The sequence below is a fragment of the Oncorhynchus tshawytscha genome, unplaced genomic scaffold, assembly GCF_018296145.1.
Source record: "Oncorhynchus tshawytscha isolate Ot180627B unplaced genomic scaffold, Otsh_v2.0 Un_contig_1111_pilon_pilon, whole genome shotgun sequence".
In the NCBI taxonomy this organism is placed as follows: Eukaryota; Metazoa; Chordata; class Actinopteri; order Salmoniformes; family Salmonidae; genus Oncorhynchus; species Oncorhynchus tshawytscha.
The window spans coordinates 132349-145311 of NW_024609654.1; the positions used below are offsets into that span (position 1 = coordinate 132349).

Genomic DNA, 12963 nt, shown 5'->3' on the forward strand with positions numbered 1-12963 from the left:
GTTTAAAGTGGCTAGTGATATATTTACATTTCCCATCAATTCCCATGATTAAAGTGGCTGGAGTAGAGTCAGTGTCATTGACAGTGTGTTGGCAGTAGCCACTCAATGTTGGTGGTGGCTGTTTAACAGTCTGATGGCCTTGAGATAGAAGCTGTTTTTCAGTCTCTCGGTCCCAGCTTTGATGCACCTGTACTGACCTCGCCTTCTGGATGACAGCAGGGTGAACAGGCAGTGGCTCGGGTGGTTGATGTCCTTGATGATCTTTATGGCCTTCCTGTAGCATCGGGTGGTGTAGGTGTCCTGGAGGGCAGGTAGTTTGCCCCCGGTGATGCGTTGTGCAGACCTCACTACCCTCTGGAGAGCCTTACGGTTGAGGGCGGTGCAGTTGCCATACCAGGCGGTGATACAGCCCGCCAGGATGCTCTCGATTGTGCATCTGTAGAAGTTTGTGAGTGCTTTTGGTGACAAGCCAAATTTCTTCAGCCTCCTGAGGTTGAAGAGGCGCTGCTGCGCCTTCCTCACGATGCTGTCTGTGTGAGTGGACCAATTCAGTTTGTCTGTGATGTGTATGCCGAGGAACTTAAAACTTACTACCCTCTCCACTACTGTTCCATCGATGTGGATAGGAGGGTGTTCCCTCTGCTGTTTCCTGAAGTCCACAATCATCTCCTTAGTTTTGTTGACGTTGAGTGTGAGGTTATTTTCCTGACACCACACTCCGAGGGCCCTCACCTCCTCCCTGTAGGCCGTCTCGTCGTTGTTGGTAATCAAGCCTACCACTGTTGTGTCGTCCGCAAACTTGATGATTGAGTTGGAGGCGTGCGTGGCCACGCAGTCGTGGGTGAACAGGGAGTACAGGAGAGGGCTCAGAACGCACCCTTGTGGGGCCCCAGTGTTGAGGATCAGCGGGGAGGAGATGTTGTTGCCTACCCTCACCACCTGGGGGCGGCCCGTCAGGAAGTCCAGTACCCAGTTGCACAGGGCGGGGTCGAGACCCAGGGTCTCGAGCTTGATGACGAGCTTGGAGGGTACTATGGTGTTGAATGCCGAGCTGTAGTCGATGAACAGCATTCTCACATAGGTATTCCTCTTGTCCAGATGGGTTAGGGCAGTGTGGTTGAGATTGCATCGTCTGTGGACCTATTTGGGCGGTAAGCAAATTGGAGTGGGTCAAGGGTGTCAGGTAGGGTGGAGGTGATATGGTCCTTGACTAGTCTCTCAAAGCACTTCATGATGACGGATGTGAGTGCTACGGGGCGGTAGTCGTTTAGCTCAGTTACCTTAGCTTTCTTGGGAACAGGAACAATGGTGGCCCTCTTGAAGCATGTGGGAACAGCAGACTGGTATAGGGATTGATTGAATATGTCCGTAAACACACCGGCCAGCTGGTCTGCGCATGCTCTGAGGGCGCGGCTGGGGATGCCGTCTGGGCCTGCAGCCTTGCGAGGGTTAACACGTTTAAATGTCTTACTCACTTCGGCTGCAGTGAAGGAGAGACCGCATGTTTTCGTTGCAGGCCGTGTCAGTGGCACTGTATTGTCCTCAAAGCGGGCAAAAAAGTTATTTAGTCTGCCTGGGAGCAAGACATCCTGGTCCGTGACTGGGCTGGGTTTCTTCCTGTAGTCCGTGATTGACTGTAGACCCTGCCACATGCCTCTTGTGTCTGAGCCGTTGAATTGAGATTCTACTTTGTCTCTGTACTGGCGCTTAGCTTGTTTGATAGCCTTGCGGAGGGAATAGCTGCACTGTTTGTATTCAGTCATGTTACCAGACACCTTGCCCCGATTAAAAGCAGTGGTTTGCGCCTTCAGTTCCACACGAATGCTGCCATCAATCCACGGTTTCTGGTTGGGGAATGTTTTAATCGTTGCTATGGGAACGACATCTTCAACGCACGTTCTAATGAACTCGCACACCGAATCAGCGTATTCGTCAATGTTGTTGTCTGACGCAATACGAAACATCTCCCAGTCCACGTGATGGAAGCAGTCTTGGAGTGTGGAGTCAGCTTGGTCGGACCAGCGTTGGACAGACCTCAGCGTGGGAGCTTCTTGTTTTAGTTTCTGTCTGTAGGCAGGGATCAACAAAATGGAGTCGTGGTCAGCTTTTCCGAAAGGGGGCGGGGCAGGGCCTTATATGCGTCGCGGAAGTTAGAGTAACAATGATCCAGGGTCTTTCCACCCCTGGTTGCGCAATCGATATGCTGATAAAATTTAGGGAGTCTTGTTTTCAGATTAGCCTTGTTAAAATCCCCAGCTACAATGAATGCAGCCTCCGGATAAATCGTTTCCAGTTTGCAGAGAGTTAAATAAAGTTCGTTCAGAGCCATCGATGTGTCTGCTTGGGGGGGATATATACGGCTGTGATTATAATCGAAGAGAATTCTCTTGGTAGATAATGCGGTCTACATTTGATTGTGAGGAATTCTAAATCAGGTGAACAGAAGGATTTGAGTTCCTGTATGTTTCTTTCATCACACCATGTCACGTTAGTCATAAGGCATACGCCCCCGCCCCTCTTCTTACCAGAAAGATGTTCGTTTCTGTCGGCGCGATGCGTGGAGAAACCCGCTGGCTGCACCGCTTCGGATAGCGTCTCTCCAGTTAGCCATGTTTCCGTGAAGCAGAGAACGTTGCAGTCTCTGATGTCCCTCTGGAATGCTACCCTTGCTCGGATTTCATCAACCTTGTTGTCAAGAGACTGGACATTGGCAAGAAGAATGCTAGGGAGTGGTGCACGATGTGCCCGTCTCCGGAGTCTGACCAGAAGACCGCTTCGTTTCCCTCTTTTTCTGAGTCGTTTTTTTGGGTCGCTGCATGGAATCCACTCCGTTACACTGGTTGTAAGGCAGAACACAGGATCCGCATCGCGAAAAACATATTCTTGGTCGTACTGATGGTGAGTTGACGCTGATCTTATATTCAGTAGTTCTTCTCGGCTGTATGTAATGAAACCTAAGATGACCTGGGGTACTAGTGTAAGAAATAACACGTAAAAAAACAAAAAACTGCATAGTTTCCTAGGAACGCGAAGCGAGGCGGCCATCTCTGTCGGCGCCGGAAGTCAACTTGTGACCAACACATGACAACAACACAACATGACAACAACACAACATGGCAACAACACAACAACAACACAACATGGCAACAACACTACATAAAGACCTAAGACAACATGGCAACAACAACATGACAACAACACAACATGGCAACAACACAACATGGCAACAACACAACATGGCAACAACACAACATGACAACAACACAACATGGCAACACACAACATGACAACAACACAACATGACAACAACACAACATGACAACAACACAACATGACAACAACACAACATGACAACAACACAACATGGCAACAACACAACATGACAACAACACAACATGACAACAACAACATGGCAACAACAACATGACAACAACACAACATGGCAACAACACAACATGACAACAACAAGGCAACAACACCACATGACAACAACACAATATGACAACAACATGGCAACAACAACATGACAACAACACATAGCAACAACACAACATGACAACAACACATGGCAACAACATGGTAGCAACACAACATGGCATCAACACAACATGACAACAACATGGTAGCAGCACAACATGGCAGCAACAACATGACAACAACATGGCAACAACACAACATGACGACAACATGGCAACAACATGGTAGCAACACAACATGACAACAACATGGTAGCAACACAACATGACAACAACACATGACAACATGGTCGCAACACATGGCAACAACACAACATGACAACACATGACAACAACACAACGACAACACAACATGACAACACAACATGGCAACAACACAACATGACAACAACACAACATGACAACAACACAACAACAACATGGTAGCAACACATGGCAACAACACAACATGACAACACATGACAACAACATGGTTGACTCTGCTGTCTCTGTCCCCTTGTGTTCCCCAGGACTGACAACCACTGATACAGTAGACATGACTCTGCTGTCTCTGTCCCCTTGGGTTCCCCAGGACCAGGACTGACAACCACTGATACAGTAGACATGACTCTGCTGTCTCTGTCCCCTTGGGTTCCCCAGGACTGACAACCACTGATACAGTAGACATGGCTCTGCTGTCTCTGTCCCCTTGGGTTCCCCAGGACTGACAACCACTGATACAGTAGACATGACTCTGCTGTCTCTGTCCCCTTGGGTTCCCAGGACTGACAACCACTGATACAGTAGACATGACTCTGCTGTCTCTGTCCCCTTGGGTTCCCAGGACTGACAACCACTGATACAGTAGACATGACTCTGCTGTCTCTGTCCCTTTGGGTTCCCCAGGACCAGGACTGACAACCACTGATACAGTAGACATGGCTCTGCTGTCTCTGTCCCCTTGGGTTCCCCAGGACTGACAACCACTGATACAGTAGACATGACTCTGCTGTCCCTGTCCCCTTGGGTACCCCAGGACTGACAACCACTGATACAGTAGACATGACTCTGCTGTCTCTCTCCCCTTGGGTTCCCCAGGACCAGGACTGACAACCACTGAAACCTGATCACATATCCCCTTAGTACCTGTCCCACCTTGTGATGGCCTCATGTTATACTTCTCTCTCTGTCTTTCGGTCTCTCTCCCTCTTCTTATCTTGTTTCTGTAGTCTGCTGTACCAGTATAGTAGATGTCCAGATTGCCTTGTAGGTGTTATATTGAACTAGTCAGATAAGAGGAGAGCCTACTGCCACTCTGCTCTGTTCTGTTGGAACTCACTGCCTTCTAGTGATACATGTTCTCAATCCTCTCTCCCCTTCTATCTCTCCCCCTCCCTCTCTCTCCCCCTCCCTCTCTCCACTTCCTTCTCCCCCTTTCTCTCCCCCTCTCCCTCCCTTTCTCTCCCCTTCTCTCTCCTCTCCCCTTCTCTCTCTTCTTTCTCTCCCTCTCCCTCCCCTTCTCTCTCTCTCTCTCTCCCTCTCCCCTCCCCTTCTCTGTCCTCTCCCTCTTCTCTCTCCTCTCCCCTTCTCTCTCCTCTCCCTCTTCTCTCTCCTCTCCCTCTTCTCTCTCCTCTCCCTCTTCTCTCTCCTCTCCCTCTCTCTCTCCTCTCCCTCTCTCTCTCCTCTCCTCCCTCTCTCTCTCCTCTCCCCTTCTCTCTCCTCTCCCCCTTCTCTCTCCTCTCCCCTTCTCTCTCCTCTCCCCTTCTCTCTCCTCTCCCCCTCTCTCTCCTCTCCCCCTCTCTCCTCTCCCCTCTCTCTCCTCTCCCCTTCTCTCTCCCTCTCCCCCTTCTCTCGCCTCTCCCCTTCTCTCGCCTCTCCCCCTCCCCTCTGACAGGTGCAGAACCTTCACAGTTGTGTCCAGGTGATAAATGACTTTGTGTCTCCAGAGCATGTATTCCACTCCTTCCACCTGACACAGGAACTGAGATCCTCCAGAGAAGAGCCCAACTACGAAGATAAACTACAGGTGGGTTTGCTGTGACGAACCCTGTCCTCTCCTGTTCTCATCTCAATGCGTTTCCCGTTAAAGTGACAATCTGACATTGGTACATCCATATTAGGACTTAAAATGAACTACTTTTTTGTTTGAATCACAGAATGCCCTTTTAATGTTCTCTACATACAGGGCCTTCAGAAATGATTCACACCCCCTTGACTTTTCCACATTTTGTTGTGTTACAGCCTGAATTTAAAATTGATTCAATTGAGATTTTGTGTCAAAATACTCCATAATACTTCATCATTTTAAACACAGATTCAACCACAAAGACCATGGAGGTATTCCCTTGCCTCAGGAAGAAGGGCACCTATTGGTAGATGGGAAAATCAAATTTTATTTGTCACATACACACATGGTTAGCAGATGTTAATGCGAGTGTAGCGAAATGCTTGAAAAAATACATTGTATATCATGGAGCATGGTGAAATGATTTGGGTGGTGTATCAATATACCCAGTCACTAACAAGATACAGGCCTCCTTACTAACTTAGTTGCTGGAGAAGAAGTAAACCGCTCAGGGATTTTACCATAAGGCTAATGGTGACTTTAAAACAGTTACAGAGTTTAATGGCTGTGATAGGAGAAAACTGAGGATTGATCAACAACATTGTAGTTACTCCACAATACAAACCTAAATGACAGAGTGAAAAGAAGGAAGCCTGTACAGAATACAAATATTCCAAAACATGCATCCTGTTTGCAACAAGCCAATAAAGAAATACTGCAAAGAAATTAACTTTATGTCCTGAATACAAAGTGTTATGTTTGGTGCAAATCCAACACATCACTGAGTAACACTATTCCACTTTCATGCATTGTGGTGGCTGCGTCATGTTAGGGGTATTCTTGTCATCGGGAACGACTAGGGAGTTTTTCAGGATAAAAAAAATTAATGAAATTGAGCTAAGCACAGGCGAAAACCTGGTTGTCTGCTTTCCACCAGACAGTGGGAGATGAATTCGCCTTTCAGCAGGACAATAATCTAAAACACAAGGCCAAATCTACACTGGAGTTGCTTACCAAGACAACATTGAATATTCCTGACTTGCCTACTTAGAGTTTTGACTTAAATCTACGGCAAGACCTGAAAATGGATGTCTGACAATGATCAACAACTCATTTGACAGAGCTTGAAGAATTTTGACAAGAATAATGGGCAAATGTTACAAATCAGGTTTGGAAAGCTCTCAGAGAATTACCCAGAAAGACTCTCCGCTCTAATCGCTGCCAAAGGTGATTCTACCGAGTATTGACTCAGGGGATGTGGATACTTATGTAAATGAGATTTCTGTATTTCATTTTTAATACATTTGCAGAAATTCCTAAAAACATATTTTCACTGTAACATGATGGGGTATTGTGTGTAGATGGGTGAGAATCCATTTTGAATTCAGGCCTGTAACACAACAAAATGTGGATAAGTCGAGGGGTTTGAATATTTTCTGAAGGCGGTGGACATAGTATCACCACGGTACAAAACAGGGAAAAGTACAACGAAGGAGCTCTCTTCTGGGAGCGAAGGAGAAACGGGCTTTGTGTCTGTAATAAAACTCAATAGAGAGACAAGGTTCTCTCTGGTGAAGCTCAACTTCTCCTCCACCCAAACTCACAGACATCTGTACGTTTTGCCCTGCTCTATACAATGTCCTTCCATGGTACTAATGACATGGTTTTCAGAGTGTTTAGTATTGGTAAATACCATGAATTTAGTACTAATGACATGGTTTTCAGAGTGTTTAGTGTTGGTAAATACCAGGCATTTAGTACTAATGACATGGTTTATCAGAGTGTTTAGTGTTGGTAAATACCAGGCATTTAGTACTAATGACATGGTTTATCAGAGTGTTTAGTGTTGGTAAATACCAGGCATTTAGTACTAATGACATGGTTTATCAGAGTGTTTAGTGTTGGTAAATACCAGGCATTTAGTATGGTAATGACATGGTTTTCAAAGTGCTTTCACCTGACTGGAGAACAGTGTCAAACTGCTGTCACCTGATTCTGGAGAACAGTGTTAAACTGCTGTCACCTGACTGGAGAACAGTGTCAAACTGCTGTCACCTGACTGGAGAACAGTGTCAAACTGCTGTCACCTGACTGGAGAACAGTGTCAAACTGCTGTCACCTGACTGGAGAACAGTGTCAAACTGCTGTCACCTGACTGGAGAACAGTGTCAAACTGCTGTCACCTGACTGGAGAACAGTGTCAAACTGCTGTCACCTGACTGGAGAACAGTGTCAAACTGCTGTCACCTGACTGGAGAACAGTGTTAAACTGCTGTCACCTGACTGGAGAACAGTGTCAAACTGCTGTCACCTGACTGGAGAACAGTGTTAAACTGCTGTCACCTGACTGGAGAACAGTGTTAAACTGCTGTCACCTGACTAGAGAACAGTGTCATCCACATAAAAATGAACATCAGCTGTCTCAATATGGCTCACAATGTTGTTGATACAGATAATTAACAGGGGACCTAAAATGGATCCTTGAGGCACACCGAGCACAACTCAACGGTGTCCGAACCATCTGCCTTAACACACTGGGTTCTATTTGACAAGTTGTTCACAAACCACTCCAGAGCATGACCAGTAATCCCAAATACAGTTCAATCTCTACACCAAGACGGTATGGTCCACAGTGTCAAACACCAAGACGGTATGGTCCACAGTGTCAAACACCAAGACGGTATGGTCCACAGTGTCAAACACCAAGACGGTATGGTCCACAGTGTCAAACACCAAGACGGTATGGTCCACAGTGTCAAACACCAAGACGGTATGGTCCACAGTGTCAAACACCAAGACGGTCTGGTCCACAGTGTCAAACACCAAGACGGTATGGTCCACAGTGTCAAACACCAAGACGGTATGGTCCACAGTGTCAAACACCAAGACGGTATGGTCCACAGTGTCAAACACCAAGACGGTATGGTCCACAGTGTCAAACACCAAGACAGTGTCGGTATGGTCCACAGTGTCAAACACCAAGACGGTATGGTCCACAGTGTCAAACACCAAGACGGTATGGTCCACAGTGTCAAACACCAAGACGGTATGGTCCACAGTGTCGGTATGGTCCACAGTGTCAAACACCAAGACGGTATGGTCCACAGTGTCAAACACCAAAGATGGTCCACAGTCGGTATGGTTCAGTGTCAAACACCAATATGGTCAAACACCCCTGGTCCACAGTGTCAAACACCAAGACGGTATGGTCCACAGTGTCAAACACCAAGACGGTATGGTCCACAGTGTCAAACACCAAGACGGTCTGGTCCCCAGTGTCAAACACCAAGACGGTCTGGTTCTGGTCATAGTCACATCCTGATTCAGAAGACAGTCTGATTTCAGGTCATAGTCACACCCTGATTCAGAAGGCAGTATTCTGATTTCAGGTCATAGTCACACCCTGATTCAGAAGGCAGTATTCTGATTTCAGGTCATAGTCACACCCTGATTCAGAAGGCAGTATTCTGATTTCAGGTCATAGTCACACCCTGATTCAGAAGGCAGTATTCGGATTTCAGGTCATAGTCACACCCTGATTCAGAAGGCAGTATTTGGATTTCAGGTCATAGCCACACCCTGATTCAGAAGGCGGTGTTAAAAGCCCTCCAATCATCAGCTGAATTAGATCGTCTTGCTTTAGCCCACACTGCTTTCCGTTTCCTTCTGATTTCAGCCAGTTCATCAGAGAACCATCCCTTCATTCTGTATTGGTGGCTTGTAAATGTGAACTTTGTAGAGGTGTGGAGTGTCAGGGGTTCTATGTACAGTGGACCAGGACAGGGGACCAGGACAGGGGTACAGGGGACCAGGACAGGGGTACAGGGGACCAGGACAGGGGTACAGGGGAACAGCACAGGGGTACAGGGGAACAGGACAGGGGTACAGGGGCCCAGGACAGGGGTACAGGGGCCCAGGACAGGGGTACAGGGGCCCAGCACAGGGGTACAGGGGAACAGCACAGGGGTACAGGGGAACAGCACAGGGGACCAGGACAGGGGCCCAGGACAGGGGTACAGGGGACCGGTACAGGGGACCAGGGGACAGGGGTACAGGGGACCAGGACAGGGGTACAGGGACCAGGACAAGGGACCAGGACCAGGGGACAGGGGTACAGGGGACCAGGACAGGGGTACAGGGGACCAGGACAGGGACCCAGGACAGGACCAGGACAGGGGTACAGGGGACCAGGACAGGGACAGGGGACCAGGACAGGGGTACAGGGGACCAGGACAGGGGACAGGGGACCAGGACAGGGGTACAGGGACCAGGACAGGGGTACAGGGGACCAGGGACCAGGACAGGGGTACAGGGGCCCAGGACAGGGGCACAGGGGACCAGGACAGGGGCACAGGGGACCAGGACAGGGGTACAGGGGACCAGGACAGGGGTACAGGGGACCAGGACAGGGGTCTTGGGTCAAACTGTATATATATATATATATGAGATATATAACAGGTTATGACGCTGGGTGTCAAGTAAAGTGGTAACCAATATTCTTGGTTCTGGAAAATATATTTCACAGCGGTTTTGAGAATTGTACCATCTTATTTTGTTACAAAATGAAATTAGACAAACTTAGTTTTAGCAACCAGGAAATGGAGGAGCAATTTCTGCAAAGTGCAACTTTATTTATTTAACTATTGGGCCAATAAAGGTGTACATAATTTTATAAATTATCTCTCTCTCTCTATCTCTCCCTCCTGTTTAACCTCTCCTCTCTGTCCTCTCCCTCTCTCTCTCTGTCTCTCCCTCCTGTTTAACCTCTCCTCTCTGTCCTCTCCCCAGGTAAAGAACATCTTGTTCCACTCTGTGAAGGATGCATTGACGTCGCTGAGGAGGTACAGCCAGGAGGAGGAAGAGAACTCCTGACCCGTAGTCCCCCTGGCTCCTCCCTCTCTGGCTCCTCCCTCTCTGGCTCCTCCCTCTCTGGCGCCTCCCTCTCTGGCGCCTCCCTCTCTGGCGCCTCCCTCTCTGGCGTCTCCCTCTCTGAGACCTCCCTCTCTGAGACCTCCCTCTCTGAGACCTCCCTCTCTGAGACCTCCCTCTCTGAGACCTCCCTCTCTGAGACATCTTCCTTCAGCCTGGAACAGATATATACACACTGACACTAACCACAACAGCAGAACACATTACAACACACTAAAACTACATGTTACTGACCAGCATCACTACACAGCATCAGGATACTGACCACAGCAGCATCACCACCCAGCATCAGGATACTGACCACAGCAGCATCGCTACCACAGCATCAGGATACTGACCATAGCAGCATCACCACCCAGCATCAGGTTACTGACCACAGCAGCATCGCTACCACAGCATCAGGATACTGACCATAGCAGCATCACCACCCAGCATCAGGTTACTGACCACAGCAGCATCGCTACCACAGCATCAGGATACTGACCATAGCAGCATCACCACCCAGCATCAGGTTACTGACCACAGCAGCATCACTACCACAGCATCAGGATACTGACCATAGCAGCATCACCACCCAGCATCAGGATACTGACCACAGCAGCATCACCACCCAGCATCAGGATACTGACCACAGCAGCATCACCACCCAGCATCAGGTTACTGACCACAGCAGCATCACCACCCAGCATCAGGATACTGACCACAGCAGCATCACTACCCAGCATCAGGATACTGACCATAGCAGCATCACCACCCAGCATCAGGATACTAACCACAGCAGCATCGCTACCACAGCATCAGGATACTGACCACAGCAGCATCACTACCCAGCATCAGGATACTAACCACAGCAGCATCACTACCCAGCATCAGGATACTGACCACAGCAGCATCACTACCCAGCATCAGGATACTGACCATAGCAGCATCACCACCCAGCATCAGGATACTGACCATAGCAGCATCACTACACAGCATCAGGATACTAACCACAGCAGCATCACTACCCAGCATCAGGATACTGACCACAGCAGCATCACGACCCAGCATCAGGATACTGACCACAGCAACATCACCACCCAGCATCAGGATACTGACCATAGCAGCATCACTACCCAGCATCAGGATACTGACCATAGCAGCATCACCACCCAGCATCAGGATACTGACCATAGCAGCATCACCACCCAGCATCACGATACTGACCATAGCAGCATTACTACCCAGCATCAGGATACTGACCACAGCAGCATCACTACCCAGCATCAGGATACTGACCATAGCAGCATCGCCACCCAGCATCAGGATACTGACCACAGCAGCATCACCACCCAGCATCAGGATACTGACCACAGCAGCATCACTACCCAGCATCAGGATACTGACCACAGCAGCATCACTACCCAGCATCAGGATACTGACCACAGCAGCATCGCCACCACAGCATCAGGATACTGACCACAGCAGCATCGCCACCACAGCATCAGGAGAACTGAGTTCAGTAGAATCTGGTCTCACAGCTCTGACTGCTGTTCTGGAACCTTCTGTTCTCTGTTTGTTCCTGTTTTCCTTTTGTTTGTTTAGTTCATTTTTTTCTTTCAAACTGTTGTATATTGTTTCTGTGAAAATGATGTATTTATTTTATAGGAGTTGTAAATGCGATGATGTTCTAGATCAAATGTAAATGTGACTTGTACAGTTTGCTAAATGATGAGTTGTGAGACGGATGCCGTTTCCTACATTGAGACAGTTACTGTGAGAGGAAACAGACTTCAGCTGTCGCCGAGACCTCTGGGAGTCGCTGCTGAATTCGTCCTCATGCCATATCTTTTAAAAACGAACTGCCAAACAATTCTATTGTATGAAACCGTGTACAGTTGTATTATGTAAAAAAAGACTAAATGAATAATACACTTCAGCATTTTATTAAGAAGTATTCACTGTAAAATGGAGACATTTACACACAAAAAATAATTTATTCAAATTTTGAAGTTTAAACGATAACAATTGTGTAAATATATACATATATACATTCACTGATGTATTTTTTAAAACATGGCTTGCTTCAATTTGTAATTTTAAAAGTGCAAGTGTTATATGCTTTGTACATTGAAGTTCAAAGGGGTTTTACATTTTCCATTAAAATGGATTCATCAAAGTATGTCTGTGCTGTGTCTTATTGCAGGTATTCCCAAACTGGGGTGTGTCTTATTGCAGGTATTCCCAAACTGGGGTGTGTCTTATTGCAGGTATTCCCAAACTGGGGTATGTCTGTGCTGTGTCTTATTGCAGGTATTCCCAAACTGGGGTGTGTCTTATTGCAGGTATTCCCAAACTGGGGTATGTCTGTGCTGTGTCTTATTGCAGGTATTCCCAAACTGGGGTTTGTCTGTGCTGTGTCTTATTGCAGGTATTCCCAAACTGGGGTTTGTCTGTGCTGTGTCTTATTGCAGGTATTCCCAAACTGGGGTTTGTCTGTGCTGTGTCTTATTGCAGGTATTCCCAAACTGGGGT

General features: G+C 47.8%; 1 protein-coding gene across 1 annotated transcript in view; it reads left to right on the forward strand.

Moving 5' to 3' along the window:
• LOC112238496 (probable JmjC domain-containing histone demethylation protein 2C) overlaps positions 1-12610 on the forward strand; it is a 120812-nt gene extending 108202 nt beyond the window's left edge. The window contains 2 exon segments of the mRNA XM_042316658.1: positions 5350-5481; positions 10309-12610. Coding sequence (XP_042172592.1) covers positions 5350-5481; positions 10309-10392 — 216 coding nt within the window. The 3' untranslated portion in view covers positions 10393-12610.
• The last annotated feature ends 353 nt before the right edge of the window (positions 12611-12963 follow it).